Raw genomic sequence first — 22,207 nt, 5'->3', positions numbered from 1 at the left:
TGGCTGCTGCTGACAGCCTTGTTGCTGCGCAGATTATAAGGCTGTCTGGTCAGCTGGTTGGGTGAGCCAATGATATTGCTTGAGGGAGTGGTCATATGATCAGTATATATTGGCTTGTAGTTTCCCCCTTTTTCTGTATATTCCTACCATCTTTTCATTCCCAGTTTAATGCCTTGCATCCCCCCTTGTATATCTTCCCACTGGTTCCATCCTTTACATAGATACCCTGTACATGCCATCCTGCCCCCCCCCCGCCTCCTTTCCATATATAGCTTGTCCATACCATCCTGCCCCCCTCCGCCTCTGCATCTGGGCTTATTCATCACATAAGCACCGCGCTGCCCCTGCACGAGGCATCCCCCCTCCACCTCCACTTGCTTGGGCTCCCCCGTGACTGCAGGTCCCCTGCTCATCCTGCGTCAGCACAAGCACCTCTCTGCGTCAGCGGGAGCTCTCGCTTCCACGTCTCCCGCTGGCATTCCTTTGCTGCCCTCTAGCCCCCCCCTTCACCTTCCCCACCGGCGGGGATGAGTGCTCCCGCGCCTCCCGCCGGTGCCCAGTCCCGGCAGCACAAGCGCCTCTCTGCGCCAGCGGGAGCTCCCGCTTCTGCGCCTCCTGCTGGCGCTCCTGTGTATGCCCTCCAACCTCCACTTCACCTCCTCCACCGGCAGGGGTGAACGCTCCCGCGTCTCCCGCCGGTGCCCAGTCCCCGGCATCACAGGCGTCTCTTCATGGCGGCCATTTTGAGTCCCACCTTTGTGGCGGGATCTCAGCCCAACATTCAGCCTTAAGCTTTTTTCTGAGCTGCGCTGTAGCTTTAGCTGCCCTCAGCCTGGCCCCAGCCTTTTTTTTTTTTTTTTCCCTTTTCTTATCCCCTGCTACCCCCTCCAGCCCTCCTCCCTCTCTCCCCCACACCTCCTTTCATCTTTTTACAGCTCCCTCATCCCCCCACCCCCGGCCTTAGGTTCATTGTTACCCTTTCTGTGCTCCCCCCCCTTTTTCTTATTATCTGCTTCCCCTTCCTCCTCTGGCTATCTTTCTGTGCACCTTCATCCATGCCTCCTTATAATATTTTTAATATTTTCTCTATGGCTCCCTGCCTCTCTTCTATGGCTCTGCTTCCTGTACCCCATCTTCCTCTTTATCCATCATCCTTCCACCCCTGTTGGCCCCATGTACCCTCCCTGTCTACACCCCTGTCGCCCGCGTAAGATTGAAAGGAGGGTTGCGCAGCGGTTAGACAGGGGCTCAGGCGATACTGGTTAGGAAGCAAGGACACTGTACATTACTTCAGCGAATAAGGATTCGCAGAAGTAATTTGCTGATGTTTCTTGTTCAATTTTGGGATGTCATAGGGTGGAATCAGCCTACATAGGCGAGTGTCGCAATTTTTGTGAATATAATAAATTGGTTGTAGGGCATGCTCCGCTTAGCCATGGGCTATTTGGCGAGCAGATTGCGTAGCACAGGTAGTTTTATTAATACATCTGTGTTACATGTTTGTCTAGTTCAGAAATTTGGCTTGGGGTGATTTTTATGCCCAATGCGGGTGGAACCATTACGGTAGGGTGTTTATGCCTTTTGTTTATAGGTCTCGTAGCAACATCGACCGTCCTTGGTCACAGGGCCGCCCCGCATTACCTCTTCAAGTCGTGGGTAACCCTGGTTTATAGGCATATGTTTCACCAGTTATTATCCCCGATGCTTTGTAGGTTGGGCGGTCGTTTCCCTCATGCCGCACCTGCGGGGGTTGGCTCCTGTCCAAGGTTGGACGACGTGTATAAGGGGGTTTACCTTCGGATTTAGGGGTTAGCTCCAAGGGAGCTAGTTAGGCTCAGTCGCCAATTTTGTTTGGCTGTATTTTCTCTGTGGTTATAGCTAACTTGGTAGGTAGATTTTTGTTGTGGTTGTAGGGTTTCTTCATTCGTTTTCATTGTACATTGGTATAGCATCCCCGTAGGTCCCCCATAGCAGTTTCCACATTTTGATGAGTTTTTGGGTTTTAGTTCGCAGTTTTGGTTATGTTGACTTTCTGGTTTCGCTTATTCTGTGTCGGTTTTTTTTCGTTTGTTGTCTTGCACTCATAGGCCAGGCAAAGCATGGGGTTTCAGTGGTGTTCAGGTGAATTAGCAAATAAATGTTTGCCTTCGGGTGGTGTAGTTTCCGGCACCTATTTCGAGAAATCCATTTTCTCTTTCTTTCGTGTGTTCATGCCGGCACTGAACAGGTCGGTGTAGCACATCATCTGTACTGATCTCTCTTGGTGCAGGAAGGAGTGACGTCTGTTCGGATCTCCTCTTTTTTGCACAGTCACCTTTTTCCGTGTTTTGGGGATTCCAGTTGCACATGAAATGATTGTAGTTTTTGTCTGTTGGGAGTATGAGATAGTAACGATAGCAGGTTATGGTTGTTTGGTAGGTTTTGTAGTCGTAGTGGGAAATGGTCCGCATATGACACTAGACATTTAAGGTTTTGAGTCTCAGTGGAAGCACTTTAAAAAAAAAAAAAAAAAGTTACTGGGTTTGTAAGTGGTTTGCTTATATTGCGGGTTGTTTATAGGTTTTCACAGTTAGAGCGAGCATTTAGTTGTTGGGCCAGGTTTCTGGTTCAATTTAACGGTGAACTAATTTGGACTTCAGTGGGAATTGTTGCTGCGGCTGGCTGGCCAGGTTTTTTGGCTTTCAGTTGGAGGGAAATTTTTCTGCGTGATTTATTACGATGCAGGTCTTACGAGTAATTGTTGCTGTTGGAGCCGTTCCCAATTTTCATGGCCATATAAGCTGGTCAGTGCAATTTAGGATTAATTTTCTAATCGACAGAATTGGGTGTAGCTTATGCCATCTGCAACCGAAACTCGTTACTTTTGCATTTGATTTATCATTTAGTTTTGTGCATTTAGGTACCGAATATTATATTTTCGACATACAAATTGCGCTGCGATCTCTTGTTCAATGATATCACATACGTAATCATCTGCCTGGCAATTTTGGCGAGCTTATGGCTCAGCCATCTACGGAGGGTACGTTTTTCAATACTTGCTTTACTTTTTGTTTGGAACCATTCGTAGCAGGGTGGGTCCGAATCCTCTGCGGTGGCGGCGCCAGCGGGGATCTCATTCTATTTTAAGCTTAAAGGTATTCATACACAGACCCAGTAATTTATTACATGTTGGGTGAAGGGGTTCCCTGTTCGCGTTGTCTCCTTGCGGCCCTTTGATGTGCAGTTTTTATGACGTTGCTTGCGGTTACGGGTCAGGTAGCTTCTTACGGATGTTAGGCCTCGCTTTTGCATTTGAACTTTTCAGCTGCAATTTTGGAGTGTTTAGTTTCGTCAGGGATTTTGTTTAAGTTATTTGTTTTTATTAGATCAGTGGTGCTTTGCAAGTTTTCGTTGGGCAGTTGAGACCATACAGGTGGGGGTGGATAGTTTACTTTTCTCCCCATCCAGAGGTTCATTTGCCCGGTACGCCTTGCGGGGCATTATAGATGTGGCGTCCTGCTAGTAGAACACAAGGATAGTTTACATGCCAATCTTAGCCTGCATACCACATTTCACTTAGAACTCAAGGGTGGTTTATAGGTCAATCTTACCCTGCGTACCACATTTCAGTTCTCTGCCGTTTCGGTCTAGGTTTTATTGGAGCAGTTTCTAGGCTTCAGCTTCTAGTACTCATTTTCTTCAAATTGGCGCAGCGATTGCGGGGGCATTTCCTGCAGAGTTTAGGGTGCGGAAACGGCTGCCTATGAGACATATACCCGTTGCGGCTAGAGCTAATTGCGCACCTGGCGCCAACCTGAAACGTTGTTTACCAACCAATCGTTGAACGACTAGCATTCAACAATTGGGGGGTGGTGAAGGGATTTTTTGATTTTTCCTCCCAGAAACCTTGATCCGGCCCAATTTGGTTCACGGGTATGTTTTTTAATTTTTCTCCCTCACTCTGGTTACTTGTTTCCCCTCTTATGCATCCCTGCTATTTAGTTGCGATGTGGCTTCTTAAAGTTGTGTCGGGATGGTTTGGGTTTGGTGTGATACTCATGGTACGGAACTTTGTTGCTCACTGGGATTGCAACAGTTGACAGTTTGGTTTTAGAATGATGTGCGAGGTTTTGGTGTAGAGTTTCGTGCTTGATTTTCTTGTGTCCTCGGTGACTAAATAGGTTGTGCCTGACTAGGAAGGTTTTGCCTATCAGGAACAACGATGTGCGACAGCGGAACGGTGTTGAGTGATCGTTCGTGGTGAGAAGTTTTTGTTGGGTTAAAGGAATGGAAGGATTGTGCGATCTGTTATGGTGCCTAGCGTGATTTGGAGAGTGTTGTGTAAGCATGGTGTGTCACTGGGCGGCTTGGTGTGAGTCATAGCTTTTAGTTGGGTATTTAACTTTATTTTTTCATCCTGATTGACGGCATTTTGATGATTTGGATCTGTTTGCTTTTTTAAGTTTTTTCTTGTTCTGGGTTATGTCGTGTTGGGTGGCGGGCCAGTTTCCTTTGGAGTCTGGCTTTGGCGGGAGTACCCTGCAGCTCAGTGGCTTTATGTGGCGCAAGATACGTTGTGGGGGCACTTGCCCTCGATGAACCTGGCGAATATGTCCTGCTCCGCACGAGGAGACCCGGGCGCTTTTGTACGAAGCGTCTCGGATTGGCCCAGGAGGGAAGTGGGACCCTCGCAGCATTAGTGCGTCTAGAGGGGGGATGTGTCAGTCGTTCCCCGAGTATTTGAGCAAAGTAAAAGCTAGAACTGAGCCTGCAGCGTCTCTTTGCAACCCTGGTTAGGTTAATGAATTATAAATAAAAGCTGTGACCTTTTAGCCAAGCTCTTGTTGTCTGTGTCGTTATTTATTAGTTTAAGTTAAGTAAGCTAGACAAGGTTGTTAAAGGTTTGAAGCAATAAACCAATGTATATCTTATAACTTTTTTATTTAGAAAGGTTGTGATTAATATTTAAAGGATCATCAGACAAAATGGCTTCCAGTTCTATCACTATTAATATTGCAATTTAATTATGTAAATGAGGGCTGATAGTAGTGCACTAAATATTAAAGTGGGGATTTCGTGTATAAATTAAGATCAATCAAAATTGCCATATATTAATTGCGAATTCATCCCCCAAACTCTCCAGTCAATTTATTTTAAATTCTGACATTTTTGGTTGCTGATACATTTAAATATGCAATGCATTGCAATGGGAGTAGAAAGCCATTTGAAATTCATTGCTCACAGAAAGAAATGTGAAACGTTTAGTTAGTCACAAGTATTATTAATTTGTGGGCCGCGGGCCATGGCAGAGTAAGTAATGACATCCAGCCCATGAAAAACAATGAAGTACACCATATTCTGGCTGACAGTACTTACTCATCAATGCTTGTACAATTTCTAGTATGTCCAAGCATCAATAACCGATAGGGCTCAAAGGGTCTTGCATTACATTATTAATTTATGCTGCAGAGCATTTTTCATTCACATCAATGGGCTATGTACTTCAATAGACCTTCTTTCCCCACTGAAATGCATTTCCCATTAAAATGAATAGAAAATCCCACTTATTTCATTGGCTTTCAGAGAATATGGACTATTTGAAACCAGTTGGAGTATTTTTTGGAGATTTTCGTGGCAATTTTGTGAATCACATTTTAATAGATTCCTCCTGCTCTACACTTCACAATGAAGAAATCAGTGATTTCTGTTATTGTGAGATGTATGCCAATATTTGAAGAGGTTTGAAAAAACTGGAGATTTACATGGCTATTAGCATTTAGTAAATTAGGTGAATTGAAAATCACCAGGTAAATCACAGATCTGCCCCCAAGGCTGAGTTTATAAGGTACTGTATATGGTGTTAATCAAACACACTATTAACATATAGAAAATACCACTTAGATCAGACGGGGTGCAAAGTTTTCATGCAATACATCATCACAGCAACAAAAGTCAAAAGTAGCTCATGTAAATCAGGCCTTAGCATGTAAATATGTATAACGGTTAATGGGGGTGTATTGCTTTAAAAACCATTGTTGTAGTACTACTGTCTTTTACCAAGACAAAAAAAACATTAGATAGAAGAAACTGTCCTAGGGAATATTTGCACAGCATGGAGCATAAATATTACAGATAACCCCATAGCCTTATATTTGCATTATAACAGAGACTATCATACCTAATTAGCTATAGGAATGGCGGTTACATTTGTTGCAATCAGAACTATTTGAAAGAGTAACACCTTAGCAGACCTGACATAAATTTCCTCCATACCCTCCCATTCTATTGTTTGGAAAATCTATATAAGAATAATAATATATAGTAAGGGTCTCATTGCTTATCCCCAATACATGCTTTAACTAGAGAAAAACCATGATATGCCACTTATTCATCATGCAATGACTTTTAAGTGACTTCATTTTCCACTAGATGGCATGGTTGCTTAGGTTTACTAATCTGACATTAGTGAAGTTTGCCTTCTACATCCTGTCAAATTTTCTATTAAGGTGACTAAACTTGTTTGGTGCCCCCAAAGTTTATGCAGGTCTTAAACTTTTAAGGGACCAGAAATTCTCCTAATCTGTTGTGTCAGATTCTCATGAATAATTTAGTCCTATCGCCCCACATGACACTTGGGGACTTAGGACCTCATTCAGAGGCGGTCGTTGCGGCCGCACGGTCGTAAGGGAAAAGGGGCCGGATATGCAAATGAAGCGCTCGCAAGTTGCGTCGTTAAGAAGGGATCGTTAGCTGGACGAGCGAGGGGAGGATGCGGCCGTAAGACTAAATCACGCCCCCTTCTCGTTCACAATACATGTAATTAATCGAGACCATCGGGAACCATCGGAGCTGGTCGTAGAGCTTAAGGTTGACCATACCCTCTCTTAAGCACTACGATCAAGTCAGTGTACAAACCTCCCATGTCACATGTGCCATGACACTACTTTGTTAATTATGCACTCCCATTAAACGCCGTTCGCATAGTCAGGCACGCCTGCGTTCGGATCTCCACTCCCCCGTTTTCAAGCACCTTCCCCTGTTACCACCCACAAACGGTTCATTCTGTCACTCAAACTAACGACCTGGCTGTGTTCAAGGAGAGAGAAATTTCTGATCGTAACAGCTAGTTTGCGCACGCGCACTGCGAATTTTACGCATGCGCAGTTTAGCGAACATAGTCTGCGTGCGACCGTGCTGCCGCAACGACCAACTCTGAATGAGGTCCTTAGATTCCACTTTCCCTCATAAGGGCTGAGGCACAGTTGGCTGCAAGTGAGCCCCAAAATGCAGACGCAATTTGCATTCAGTAAAAAAGACGCAATTGTGGTATACTTACATACATACATACTCTTTCACAATTTGCAGCATTATATGAGGCCGTTATACTGAAAATTGCGTTGACACACCTGCATTTGCCAATTGGACCTATCCTGAAGGAGATCAAAAGTCGGTTAAGTATAAATGGCCATGAGCAAGGCGGCAACTATCTAGCCATTTCTTTTAATTGTAACTAGCTTGGATACCCGGCGTTGACCGGGTTGAAGACTGGACTCTGAAGTACACCTGCAGCCTTCATTTTTATACATTGTCCTCGCCTATAACCTGGATAACTATGCGTTACGCCTACTGCATGCATTGCTGATCCGAGTTGCATCCAAGGCTGAGTGACTATAGGGTTAACACAAGCCGGCCGCTGCAGATGAGTAAAAGAGACCAGGAAATCTCCATCAGCCGATGGAGATCCTGGCCTCTCCACTCCCCCCCCAACAGCGGCGACATGCCTACGTTTTGGGAAAATTAGGCTTTCACGGCCCGCTCCCCGGCCATAGACGGCAGCAGACTGTCAATCACTGATGCGCGTGCGGGATCTCAGACCTGTACTGTACATACGTAGTATGGCTCAGGTGCATGCACAGATTTGTGATAATTGGGAATCTGCATAATCCCGTCAATGCGTCTGCAGCTGAATCACCCCCTGAAATCACTCTGCAGACCAACATCGAAGACCATGTCTAGCAGGGCTGTCATCAGGGGGAGAATGCCGGGACAGAAGATGGCCCATCTGCAGTGGCACTGTGTGGCTGTGATCAATCTCCCCTGCTGTTTGTAATCTCTATATTCTAAGCTTTGCCAGGATCAAATATTGTGGATTGATTATGCTGTCTGCCACAATCTGAATCTATCGAGTGGAATGGATCGAGTGCTGAGCTGCTCATGATCCTGCCAGAATGTGATAGTGTGTGTATGAAGCCAGCCCCTCAGCCCCAGAACCTGTGTAATTTAAGAGTGTCTCGGTTTAATGGGATTGTGTTACAGTGTGTGGCCCTGACAAAGTTCAAAATTAGGCAAAAGCCTAATCCTGGTGCAACTACACTCACCCTGCCAAGGTACAAGCTAGGTACAAAACTCTGGCCATTCATAAAGGACAAACAGACAGACACACACATTTTCTCACTTATTATATAGATAAATGCATTCATTATGAGGCAGCAATTACACATAAGCCAACAGAAACTATTCCTTGCCTTGAGTGTGGGAAAAAAAATAATTATTTAAATGCGCACCCAAAAAAGTAAATATACAGATGAGCGATGAAGAAAACCCCAATCAGCATGAGCAGAGCAATCACATGCGGGGTCATTATGCTGGTGATTATCAACATCATCAAATATTTGCTACTTACTTTGACCACCTGCATATAATATGACTGGGAAAGGAGAATATGCATTTGTGTCCTTTATCCAATCACAATTATGAGAACACACCCTTACTGTACTCAGCGTTAGAATGAACTACCCTGCCTCTGGAATAGTACACAGTTTGGCATGGGTGCATAGGCATGCTCCTATTGCTCTGAGCAACAAACTCACACAGTGAACTGGCAAAGTACTTTCTCTGTCTGCATCAGGCCCATAGGGCACACAAAAGTAGCCGCAGCTGCACCTATTATTGGTCGCCGGTCTGCGACTTCATGCAATGCCACCATCGGTCATATTACTCTGTCTTGACATTCATGTTAGTACAAAAAAATTATATAATTTGTTTGGTATAGACTCTACCTTATCAGTCTTCTGTATAGGGAATGTATCTCCATCTTTCTCTCCCCCATGGTCTCCATCCTCCTGCACAGATGTAAGGCTGGCCTCCTGTGTGTGCTCATCATTAAACTCATTATGCACTGTCATTATAATTTGGCTTTCTCCATCATTGTGATCACTCACGATAGTGTGTCCTAGCTGGTCCCTGGTAGATTGCACCTCTGGACTCTGCATACAGTGAATTTCTTCCAGAACCTCAGAAATCAGTTTGCTGTTGTCATCTGCAGACATTTCCATGAGTGACAGGTATTCCTGGCTGTCTACCATATCTGCCATTTGTGTCAAGCTCTCAGAATCACTCAGAGGCTCCAGCAATGTGTCTGTGTTCAGCTCAGCAGTAATACTTTGGGACAGAGTTCTGCTTTCTTCAGAATCAGACTGCTCAAGTGAGCACACTGTCTCTTCACTTGCAGTCTCCACTTTGCCCCTTTCACTCGTTAAAATGTTATCAGGGGCTTCGTTTAGTGGTTTAACATTTTCTTTTTCTGGATTGGAATGGTCTTTTGTTATTAAGCCAGACAACAAACTAGTTTCAGGGGATTCATTCTCACTGTGAGCCTCCTGCATCTAACACAAAATAACTTTATGAGTATATTATGTTTAGAGACAACACAATTATACTGTATACTCGTATCAATGCCACAGTAGTGCAATCAGGTATATTTTACAATTAACAAATTAGAAGCATAAAACAAGCAAAGAACAATATACAGTATACCTGAAAATAACTACAACCCACAGTATTTAGACTGACAAAATGTGTATTTGTCCTTTAAGCCACAGTGCCCAGGGCCATTAATAAGGGTATAGGGGTGGGACTGGTTTTATGAAGTGCTTGAGACTAAACATTTGCCACATACTGTACAAGGATCTTATATTAAATTACATTGAATAAAAATTACCCCTGGCATTCCCTTCTTACTTATAGTATAGTAGTGCTCCTAGTAGTGACTGAATTAGGAAGCATTTTTTGTACCAGTCTAGGAAAAGATCACCAACCAGCCGTGTTTATTACATTATGGTCAGAACTTTCATGATACAGAGATTACAGAGACTAAGAGAATAACTACAAAAATACTATACTGATACAGTTACTACAAAAGTTATCCTCGTCTTAGTGGGTGCTGGAGTATGTAAAATCTTATCTGATTTATGATGGGTGCTTGGAGATTTCCACGTTACCTAAATAATTTACTTAATACAAAAAAAAATCTTTACTTTCAGATGAATTCAATTAAAATTGGCAACCCATCCCCCACCCTAGCTGTGGTGAGAGTCCCTCCTCTGCTAACCCTTTTTTCTACACCAGAATGATCACTGAAATAAAATCGGTCACCTGCAAATGATGGTACATTATAATCCGTAATGTGAACCACAAACAAACGCCCTAAAATTTCGCTGATATTATCAGATTTCCAGATATTACTAGATTTCCAAAGTCCCAAAACAATATCTATTGACAGCAGAGCTTCCAAATCAAGTTACATTGGGGAAATATTATGCAAAATAAAGTGGGGCAGGTGGGCCTGGGTAGGCCGACTCACTATCAGCCACCCTCTTTTGTAGATTACTCATTTCTGTACATCACCTGGCACAGAAGAAAAGGCTCCCTGAACAACTATATGTATATGTGAGGGCATTGCATTTGGAAAAATAACATGTCCAAACATAGATATGCCTTCAACTACTCTCAGCAGGGGCAGAACTATGTGAGACAATGGAGACGCCTGCCGCCGGGCACCAGCACTGAAGGGGCACCTCCTCCATTGCCCACAATATATTCACCCCACTTAGGGCTGTAAATATGTACCCGGAGTGTACCGTCACGGCAGCCCAATACATGGGATAGATAGATAGATAGATAGATAGATAGATAGCTAGATATGCAACTTACTTATTTTCCATCTTTTTGGTAGGGGGGCACCAAATTATAACTTGCCTCCAGGCGCTTGGGATGAACTTACGCCACTGACTCTCAGAATACATTTTGGCCAGCAAGAATATTTTAACTTATGTGTTTATTAATTTCCCAAGATAAAGAAAGCTGTGATGACAATTGATGCAAAAAAAACAGCTGGAAGATAATAGCGAGAAGTGGGATAAGAGAACCTTTTTGCCCTGAGGAAGCCAGACGTCCGGCGAAATACGTATCGGCGCACTGCTGAGTCACAAACAGATGGTCCACATGTACAGTGAACCTATCTGCATTAGCGCGCTACAATAGCGCCTGAGTCTGGAGCACACGGGACTCAAAGAGGAGCAGCGGCGGGCAGTGTCAGACCCGCAGGGGACATAAATAGTTCCACGAGGCTGCTCTCACAGACGGCAATAACAGCCGTAGATAGGAAGGGGAATTAGTAGAGGCTGGCAGTGTCAGACCCGCGGCTGCATTCCCACACTGCCTATGATAGATAGTAATAGGAAGGGGGACCAATTATATAAGCAGGGAAATTTATCTGCAATAACTGCATGATATGGGACATTGAGAAAGATTAATCATACCTTAGATCACCATCATATAAGGAGAAATTACATTCTACAAAAAGATGCTATCCAGTCAATGTGAAGAATGACAGGAGAAATAATATGTGTGTGATATTGGGGCAGATGTATGAAGCTGTGGAAAGTGATAAAGTGCAGAGTGATAAACGACCAACCAATCCGCTCCCACCTGTCATTTTTCAAACACAGCCTGTAACATGACAGTTGTGAGCTGATTGGTTGGTCGTTTATCACTCTGCACTTTATCACTTTCCAGAGCTTCATACATCTGCCCCATTATCTCTTACTGTTAGAGACATGTTAATAAACAAGAAACACTGAGGAATGTTATAAAACATCTTTTATTCGTGTCATATTATTATTAACAAATTTACCTACCATCTCCCCCATCCTAATCTATATCTCCTTAATAAACTGTCTTGAAAAGGAAACAGTTATATAAACATCACCTGTGCACCTAGTAACATTGAAACGATATAAGTTTACAATGTTACAATTGCTCTGTTATTACACCAACAAATAAATTAACTTTTCTTTAGAGGAGACAGTACTCTTAACTATACTGATGAATCACATCAATAATACATGGATAAATTGAGGTGAATATCTAAGTATAAAAATCAGATGGTTTTGTAGACTGCCCTAACTAAGAGACATATAAGGACTTTAAATAATACAGAGCGATTAATATTAATAGAAGTGTGACTCAGCAGAATGGTTTTTTAATCTTATTTTTAATACACAATTTCTATTCTTTCAGCACTTTCTTTATTATCTACTTTTTCATTTTTGTCTGTGATCTTAATTGAATAGTTATTAAAGGTTATATTTTAATTATAATTAAGGAGTAACTACTTTCCAAGGAGGCCCTGGAGTGCACCTTTGAAGTCTCACACTATACATATTTTCTATTTGGATAAGAGAACCTGTAAACAAAGTCAACAATACAGTACATATGAGAATAGAAAGCACATATTTACCATAATATATATTGAGGTTAATAAAAATCTAGGTCACCAAAAAGGAGAAGGCCCACACCAGAGACGGTATGTGGTATTCAGGTCTCCCATATTAAATAGGATGTTAACTCCTGTGTGGCAGTTGCCAGACATTTCCATTGGTATACCTGGTTAGTCTGGAGGTTTAGACCTCCCAAGCAAGTCAGAGCTCCACCACCATGCTGTGTGTAACCTGGCCACCATAGAAATCAGCTGGAAGAGGGTAAGTCAGAGAGCCTCATCAAGCCAACTGGCCAAGCCAAGCAATGTGCAGCCAATGGTTTCAGGCAAAAGGGGTAAAAAGTATGCAACATTAACTGGTATAATCAGTTAGATCAGTGGTTCTCAACTCCAGCCCTCATGTACCCCCCACAGGTCATGATTTCTATCTGCGAAAGCAGGTGGAATAATTACTGACCCATCACAATAGATTAACTCATCTGGGCATGATTAAAGTAAGCCACAAAAGATTACCTGTTGGGGCAGGGGCGTTTCTAGAGAGGAGGGGGCCCGTGTACAGTCTCCGACACGGGCCCGCTCCTCTCCGGCCGACAGCGCACTGAGCCTGATTCAGAGCCGGACGCTATTTGCGGACGGTCGTTCTGAAAAAGGGGCCAGATATTTAAATTAAGCACTCGCTCTTTGCGGTCTGTTGACACCTCTGTCTGAACGAGCGAACGAAACATGCGCTCGCTATTTTGAAAAAACGCCCCCTGGCCGATCGCATCATACTTCATCTCCGCCATTTATTAGATTAATCGAGTACATCGAAAGGCGTATGAACTGCTCGCTATTCTTGTGGTAGCATTTCCCTACCGCAATCATGCGAGCAGTTCAGGCTAAAAGACAACCAAGTGACGTGGTCGTTGACGCTGCTTTGTTAATTATGCACTCCCATTAAACGCCCGTTTTGACCGTTTGGCACGCCTGCGTTCGGATCTCCACTCCCCGTTTTCAAGCACCTTCCCCTGTTACCACCCACAAATGCCTCATCCTGTCACTCATATTAGCAGGCATTCTCTATTTTGCGAGCACACGATTTCCGACCGCACTGACTGGTTGGCGCATGCGCATTGCAACCCATACGCATGCGCAGATGTGCGAACATAGCTCGGAACGAACGAGCGGCCGCTTACGAGCGGCTCTGAATCAGGCCCTCTGATCACTAGAGTGTGCCCAGAGTCTATAGTGCATGCGCAAACGATGGGAAAATGGCCACTGCAGCCATTTTCCAGTCGTTTTACAGCGCCGGACGCCCACGCCGACGTGGGACTCCGGAGAGGTAAGTATTATTATGTGTCCAGGGTGTGCATGGTTCCCCGCACACCCTGCACCCATTATAGAAATGCCCCTGTGTTGGGGGTACCTGAGTACTGGACTTGAGAACCACTGATCTACATCACAACAACTAGACTTTCAGGCAATCCAACAAAATATTAGATTATAAATACTTAATTAGAGAAACAAATACCTGTCCTTGGCACAGGTTACAGGTTTCAATTGTTTATTTTCAAAGCAGTAGTTCTACTTAATATAATTCTCTACTTACTTAACTGTTTTAATTACACACTTGCAGTGACACAACAAAAGAATGCAAACTGAAGATGATAAACCATCAATAGGGAAGATATGTCCTCTTTAAACATGCACAAGTTATATGAGATTACCTAGTGACTAATGGCATAGAGAGCCAGAATTGGCATTACAAAATATTGTGTAACAATTTTTTGCTTAAGATACAAATGCCCGTTCTACGCCATATTAAAAAATACCGACCCAACATAGTTTTCTTGCAGGAAACGCACTGGAGATGTACTTATCCAAACACTTTAAAAGACACATGGCTGAGAGAATATAGAAGTGCGTCTTACACAACCAAGACACGGGGTGTACTCACATTATTTAGTAACTCTCTCACTTATACGGTTAGAGAGGAGAAGGTAGACCCAGAAGGGAGATACTTGTTATTGAAAGTAATAATTAATGAGGAAATATTCACCCTAGCTAATATTTATGCTCCCCCAGGCCCCAATGCATATTATATTTCCAATTTATATACAATCATATTACCTTGGGTGGAGGGCTTCCTGATTCTGGGAGGTGACCTGAATGTGGTTTTGGACCCCACCCTAGATGTCTCGGGTGGACCTAGATATGAGGGAAGAACCCATTCAGCTCCCTCCACCACCACTTTGTTAATCGATTCTCTGGGTTTGATTGATCCTTGGAGACATCTTAATCCAGTCTCCAGGGAATACAGGTTCTTTTCACACCCCTATAAAAGTTTCTCTAGATTGGATTATTGGCTGACATCACATACTATATTGCACAGAGTTATAGACGCAACTCTTGAAAACATACTTATCTCTGATCACGCACCCATAAAATTATGGATACAATTAGATGTTCCGAAAGTCTCCTCTTATAATTGGCGCTTTCCTGATTACCTGGCCTCCTCATTGGATTTTCAAAACTATCTACAGCACTTTTCTCAATTACACGACTGATAACTGTGAATACATAGCGGACATTAATCTCTTTTGGCAGGCATCAAAACCAGTTTTGAGGGGTCATTTATTTCATATACAGTATGGCCGCTCGTATAGCTGTGGGTGACCACCAACAGCTATAGCGAGCGGCCAGGCAGATGGTCACGATGGTCAAGACCATCGCGACCATCGGGCTTGCGACGAGACCCTTGTGGTAGGGTCTCATTGCCGCAAGCCCTGGAATGCTTTCGGCTCTATCATAGCCGAGAGCACTTCCACTGACATCACTTGTGATGTCAGTGGGGCCGGCCCCAGACGGTAGGTGTTCCAATGGGAATGCCTCCGTCTGACCAGCCACACCCCCGGCATGCCCACCAAAGGGGGCGTGCTGTCACTCACCATCGACAGCACGCCCCCTTTGTAGCGAGACCCATAGCGACGGCTTGCCCATCGCTATCCGGGTCTCGCGCATGCACACGAAGGAGCCGGCTCCATCGTGCGCATGCGCACTGAGCCAACATCGACCCACTTGCGAGCGCTCAGGAGCGGGTCTGAATTAGGCCCAGAGTGTCCTATAAAGATGCTAAAGCAGTTTACGACACCTTATGTGAGGAACAGGCCAGACTAGATCTTACATACCGTAATAATGACTATTTTAGATGGGGCAATCGCCCTGGCAAACTGTTAGCCAACCTGGTGAGGTCCTCGACTGCACCTAAACATATTCCTTCCATCCGAACAGATTTAGGCACACAGCTGTAAATCATACCAGATTAGTGAGACTTGCTTTCATTATTTTGAATCTTTTTATAGGGAAACTTCAGATCACTCATCCCTGGGTACTGAATTCCTGAAAAAGGCTGGTTTGCCAAAATTAACAGAGGAGGACAGAGACGTTTTAATAGCACCAATTAAGGAGCAAGAAATTGCCACAATTATAAAAACTTTACCTACAGGAAAGACGCCAGGGCCAGATGGCTTAGCTGCAGCCTATTATAAACTCCTTTCCCCACAAATGATTCCTCACCTCTCCAGTCTATTTAACACTTTTATTCAAGGGGGACAGGCACCACAGGATTTCATTATTGCACGAGTTATTTTAATTCCAAAACCAAACAAAGATCCCACTTTAGTCTCTTCATATAGACCGATTTCTTTATTAAATCAGGATATAAAAATATTTACCAAACTATTGGCTGTAAGACTGCAGCACATTTTTCCTAAGATGCTACACCCTGCTCAGACAGGCTTTTTCAAGAATCGTCACTCTGTACATAACATTAGAACGCTTATTGCAGCTATGATTACAACACATCAAAGGCGGGAGAAAGGCAATATAGTTATTAGCTGTTACGCAGACAAAGCGTTCAACAGAGTGTCTTGGGCAAACTTAAATAGGATATTTTAATTTCAAAACTTTGGCCCAGAATTTACCCGTCTTTAATACTCTATAACTCTCAACACCAAACCCTTTGCTCTCTCCCGTGGTACAAGACAAGGCTGCCAGCTTTCTCCGCTACTATTTAATCTGGCTCTAGACCCCCCTTATTAGATCTTTTTTCAACAAAACCAGGTGGAAAGGTATTAGTGTGGCACAAACGGAGATCAAATGCTCCGCATTCGCTGACCATCTATTATTATACTTTGTAGATCCAAAATTAACAATGCCATATCTGATGGAATTACTTAATTCTTTTGAATTGATTTTGGGATTTAAAATCAATTACACCAAAACTGTAGCTTTGGCCTGTTTCCGAGGCCAAATTAGGTTGGGGAAATCAATTTCCATTTAAATGGGCCACTGAGAATTGCATCACCTATTTGGGAGTGAAGATACCGTCAAACCGCACCAAACTATATGACGCTAACTTTTCTCCCCTTATGTCACGGAACTTCTTAGATTTTAATAGATTGTCACATCTTCCTCCATCATATTTAGGCATCTCTACAAAATGATCTGTTTTTCTACATTTCTTTATTTCTTACAAATGCTCCCTATAATACCATCTAATACAGATTTAGCAACACTAAATAAAGCTTTAACAAAATTTATATGGGCAGGTAAACGTCCGAGAGTATCTTTGTTCAAATTACAGCAAAAACGAGATATGGGGGGTGCTAATTTGCCGTGCTTATGTACTTATGCTTTAGCTGAAAACTACAGAGTGGCACTAGATTGGGTTGGAGGCTCTGATGTCTACATGAAAAGGCAGGTAGAACAAGCCATTATCCCTGACTACAATTTGACTTCCCTACTGCACACCCCTTCTTTATCTTTCTCAACTTCGATAAAAGGGAATATCCTGCTACAATCTACGTGTATGGCTTGGAGATTAATTAGATCCAATTTGAAAGTTTCAAAAACACACTCATTATTCTTACCATTATGGGGCAATCCAAAGTTTATTCAGAATGAAACCTCTTCAATTTTCAAGGTGTGGCATGATACAGGATTATGTTATGTATATACATTTTTAAATATTGATAATTCCTCGCCTATTTCTCGTTCACAGCTACAGGATAAGTTTTCCCTCCTTTCAATACCACTATTTCCCTTTTTGCAAGCGGTGAGCTATGCTCAAAAAATACTTCAAGGCACAAAGCTAGATCAGCTCTGCTCTCTAGACAGAATTTTACTTTTTAAACCTAAAGATCCTCTTTCTACCTCATCTATCTATGCATGTGCTCGCCCTATCCTTAATATAGAAACCGGCTCCACAGGTTTATTGAAATGGAGGATAGACTTCCCTGATTTTTCCATGAAAGATATGCTAGAGGCTTACGGTGCATACACACGGCCAGATATGTCAGATGAACGACTGAACGATTGCACAATTTGCAAACGATTGAACTATTTTTGACTGCATTAAAATGAATGGAAATCGTCCAAAACTGACTGCAAACACATCAGATGTCAGATATCGTTATCTGACAAACGGGAACGCGCATCGTTCATCGTTGCACACATGTCAGATTTTTCTTTCAGATATGAACGATTGATCGATTTTTAAAATCGTTATCGTTCAGATCTGAATAAAAATCTGACCGTGTGTATGCACCATTACACGAAGCTAAATAAATGTTTGTCTTCATCCTCTTACACCGAAATGCATACATTTTTTTTTACACAGAACCTACTTCACCCCAAAATTAAAATATATCATAGGAGATGCGGTAGATTCTAATTGTTAGAAATGTGGGACCCCTGATGCAGATATTATCCATTTTTTGGGGCATTGTCCTCAAGTTCAAATATTCTGGAGGGCTCTCCAGGACTATGGCCCTCATTCAGACCTGGTCGCCAGCGCTGAGCGCTTGCAACCGGTTCGATGGTTAGGCCCTGCGCGCGTGCAGCGGCCACACTGTGCGTGCGCAAGCCACGGAGCGAAGTAGAAACTCTCTCGCTCCGGAGCTCACTACAAAAGGGCCGGCTGTCGATGTTGATCGACAGCTCAGCCAGTTTTGTAGGTGTGGCGGGGGGGTGGTTTCACAAACGGAGGCGTTCCTTAAGGAACGCCTGCCGTTTTGTGGGCGGCCGCACTGACATCAGCAGTGATGTCAGTGGGGAGCTTCCTGCTGGATCAGAGCAGGAAGCTCCCTGGGGCTTGCGGTTGCCGAGACCCAACCTTAGGGTCTCGTCGCAAGCCCCGATGGTCTTGTCCATCGCGACCATCAACCTGGTCGGTCGCTAAAGCTGTGGATGGTAACCCACAGCTTAGCTAGTGACCAGTAGGCTGCACTTAAACATACAAGCGGCCGCCCTCATTCAGAACGAGCGCTCACTTCTTGCGAGCGCCTCTGAATGAGGGCCAGTATTAGTAACTTTCTGAAGTTAAGATTTGAAATCAATAAAGAGTGGGTTTTTTGGGGTGTTTATCCAAATGGAGGTGATGATGGTCTAACAAGGGGCAACCGCATACTACTCATCAAATTGGCAGCAGCTACCAAAAAGGTTGTTTTAACACAGTGGATTTCAACTGCTCCCATTCCTATACATTTATTCCATACCAAATGTACCTTTTTATTTTTTATGGATTGGACAGAAGCTTCGTTACTTAAAGAAAAACAGACAAAAATCTTTTTTGAAATATGGCTTCCCTATGTCCATATAGTTTCGGATGTATTGAAAGAAGCGTTAAGGAAATGTTTTAGTTTAACGGAATGGTACAACCTGGAAATTTTAAGCTCTGGCATGCTTTTCTGACTAAGGGGGTCATTCAGACCCGCTCGCGAGCGGCAGTACGCTCGCAAGCGGGTCGATGTTCCCCACTGCGCATGCGCACGACGGAGGGAGCTCCGTCGTGCGCATGCGCGAGACCCAGGGAGCGACTGTCTTTCCATCGCTCCGGGTCTCGCACCAAAGGGGGTGTGCTGTCGATGTTGATTGACAGCACGCCCCCTTTGGTGGGCGTGCCGGGGGCGTGCCTGCCAGACGGAGGCCTTCCCATGGGAACGCCTACCGTCTGAAGCCGGCCCTACTGACATCACTAGTGATGTCAGTGGGAGTGATTTTGGCTCTGATAGAGCCAAAATCACTCCAGGGCTTGTGGCAGGGAGACCCTACCGCAGGGTCTCCGTCGCAAGTCCGATGGTCGCGATGGTCAAGACCATCGCGACCATCTTTTTGGCCGCTCGCATATGCTGTGGGTGGTCACCCACAGCTATACGAGCGGCCAGGAGGCCGCTCCATTTTCATGGAGGAGGGCCCTGATTCAGAGCGAGCAGCTCTGAATCAGGCCCTAATGCGGTTGATCCTATGACCAACATTTTTTGTGTGGGAATTATATGTTTCTGTTTATATTTTGTTAATCTATATTTTGTATATCACTGTGATGTGGGATACTGGTCACTTTGTGACAGTCATTTGTACCTGACTTTGCATCTTGATTTGGATTTCTTAGTCAATCTGTCATTAAAACTTGTTTTAAAAAAAAAAAATACACATGCCCTTTCCATACTGCGCATTGGCACAAAGCAATTGTATGCAAATTGTATACATATCTACTATATATATATATATATATATATATATATATATATATATATAGACGGACAGAAGGTGCGGCACTGCAGACAAACTTCAATAGAGATGCATGGTATTGTCAACGTTTCAATGTTTAATCTACATTTTCCTCAGGACACAGAACACAATCAACATAGCTTACTTTATATTCACCTCAGTGCACACGTGTACTGTCGCGGGGCGGGACCGCACACCCGGCCGTCGGCACACTCTGTTGACGTCATCCCAGTCAGGAACACCTGACCAAGGAAACGGTAATACCATCACCATAGCAACATAACATAACACCACCGTAGTGACACCCTGGAAAAAATGTCATATATATCTGCGCGAAATAGATCACAACATATGAACCTATATTACTATTAAGGAAAAATTCAAATTGAAAGTACATCAGTACTATGCATATTATGAGTAACAATACTAATTAATAAGGAGGACTGGTCGTAGAAAAACCATACACTACTACTTATATATGTCAGAAAATATGGTAGAGAATAAAAAATAAAAAAGAACATAATAGTTACAGTGATCATAAATGCATGAACTAAACAAGACATTGCAGGCCATGGTACTCATTAAGCCCCCTGGGAACAAGGGTCCCTAACCTATGTATCCACCTGGCCTCACACTGTATAAGTTTCAAAGCACGATTGCCACCCCGCATAGATACCGGGATGTGGTCAATCATCCGATAACGTAAAGCTGCCAGCGGATGTGGAATAGTGGCAAAGTGTCTAGCAACCGGCTGTTCACTGGTGCAGGAAGACAGGGCGGCACATTTGGGGAAAGACAGATTGGTGTGTAAGAGGGAATAAAGAACTAGCACAGTTAGGAGACCACACAGCTGTAGGGATTGGGTACGTTCTAGCATCATGGAGGTGAAGATAGTGTACATGCATAGACAGAGTATGATAGTTTTAGAAATTAGGGAGCTGAATGTGTATTCTGAATGAGATGGATGTATGGAGTGAGAAAGATGTTGGAACCCAGTGGGATTGTTGTGGTGAACAAATGGGAACATTGTGGGCATTGAGTGGGATGTGTGTGCCACATAAGTGCTCAGACCTCAGTTGCATAGACTGCATGTTTGAATTCCAATGAGCACACAATTTTGTACATGAGTAGCTCCACCATTTTGTGAGTGACAGCAATCACACTCTGTGAGAGTGCTGAATCTGCAGTTAACCACAGGGTGTGATGGTATACCATATCTGTATTGCACAAGGAACACGTCCATTAAGGCGTCAGCCTTAATGATCGGAATTTCATTGCTTTTTTTAGTTTGAGTGGCACAAATTCAGTAGGTTTTGTGAAATTTCAGATCATGTCTAAGAAGCCTTAATGGGACATGTGAAACCGTAAGGTTTTTTGTCTACGGAATTTCATAGCTTTTTTATAATTTATTAACCATCAGGATTTTGAGGAGCAAACCGGGCCACCTGCATGGCACAAGTCAACAAATAGGTACACTAGCATGGGTGGAGGAGCAGACAGCACAAAGGAGGTGTTTTGGGGGTGCAGAGGGAGAGACGGCTTTGGGGGCAAGCTGCAGGTGTGTGGGGCAGTGGCAGCAGTGGGGGTGCAGAGCAGTGGCAGCAACAGGGCCCTGCACAGTAGCATCAGCGGGCGACATAGTGACTCACTGGCGCTGGGCATGCACCTGAGAAAATCAAGTCAATAAGACACAGATGCATGGACGTATCAGTGAGATTCATCCATGCATCTGTTAAAAAATGACGTGCTCCCACAGCACAACCAGCATCGGGCTTTGGAGTCCCAGTGCTGGTTGTGTTAAATACAGGGGACAAACGATGTAGGGGTCCCCTGTATTAAGCACAACCAGCGCCAGGCTAATCAGAGCTAGTCCTGGTTGCCAAAATATAGGGGACAAACAACGTAGGGGTCCCCTCGAAAAGATCCCATAGAGAACTCCCAAGGAGGGGCATGGTGTTTAAGGAGCTACACCTCAAAAGCTATTGGAGGTACCGAGCTAAAATTTGGCATGGGTGGGTAGAACTGTCGCTTGGTGCTGCATTTCAGGGCAAAAACATAAAAAATTAGGATTTGGGAGTAATCTAAAGTTCCAACTGTCAGTTCTTTCTGACACTCTCAATC

At 43.8% G+C, this 22,207-nt stretch overlaps 1 protein-coding gene across 1 annotated transcript in view; it reads right to left on the bottom strand.

Moving 5' to 3' along the window:
• The window catches only part of ANKRD31 (ankyrin repeat domain 31), a 261,093-nt gene that overhangs the window by 174,084 nt on the left and 64,802 nt on the right, over positions 1 to 22,207 (bottom strand). Inside the window, exon 8 of the mRNA XM_088443721.1 lies at positions 9,039 to 9,638. Within this exon, the coding sequence (XP_088299847.1) occupies positions 9,039 to 9,638 (600 nt within the window). The remainder of the gene's footprint in view (positions 1 to 9,038; positions 9,639 to 22,207) is intronic.

The sequence above is a fragment of the Taudactylus pleione genome, unplaced genomic scaffold (genome assembly GCF_031769625.1).
Source record: "Taudactylus pleione unplaced genomic scaffold, aTauple2 ptg000333l, whole genome shotgun sequence".
NCBI lineage: Eukaryota > Metazoa > Chordata > Amphibia > Anura > Myobatrachidae > Taudactylus > Taudactylus pleione.
Note: the sequence above shows the minus strand (reverse complement) of the source record. Positions and strands in the feature narration are given on the sequence as shown.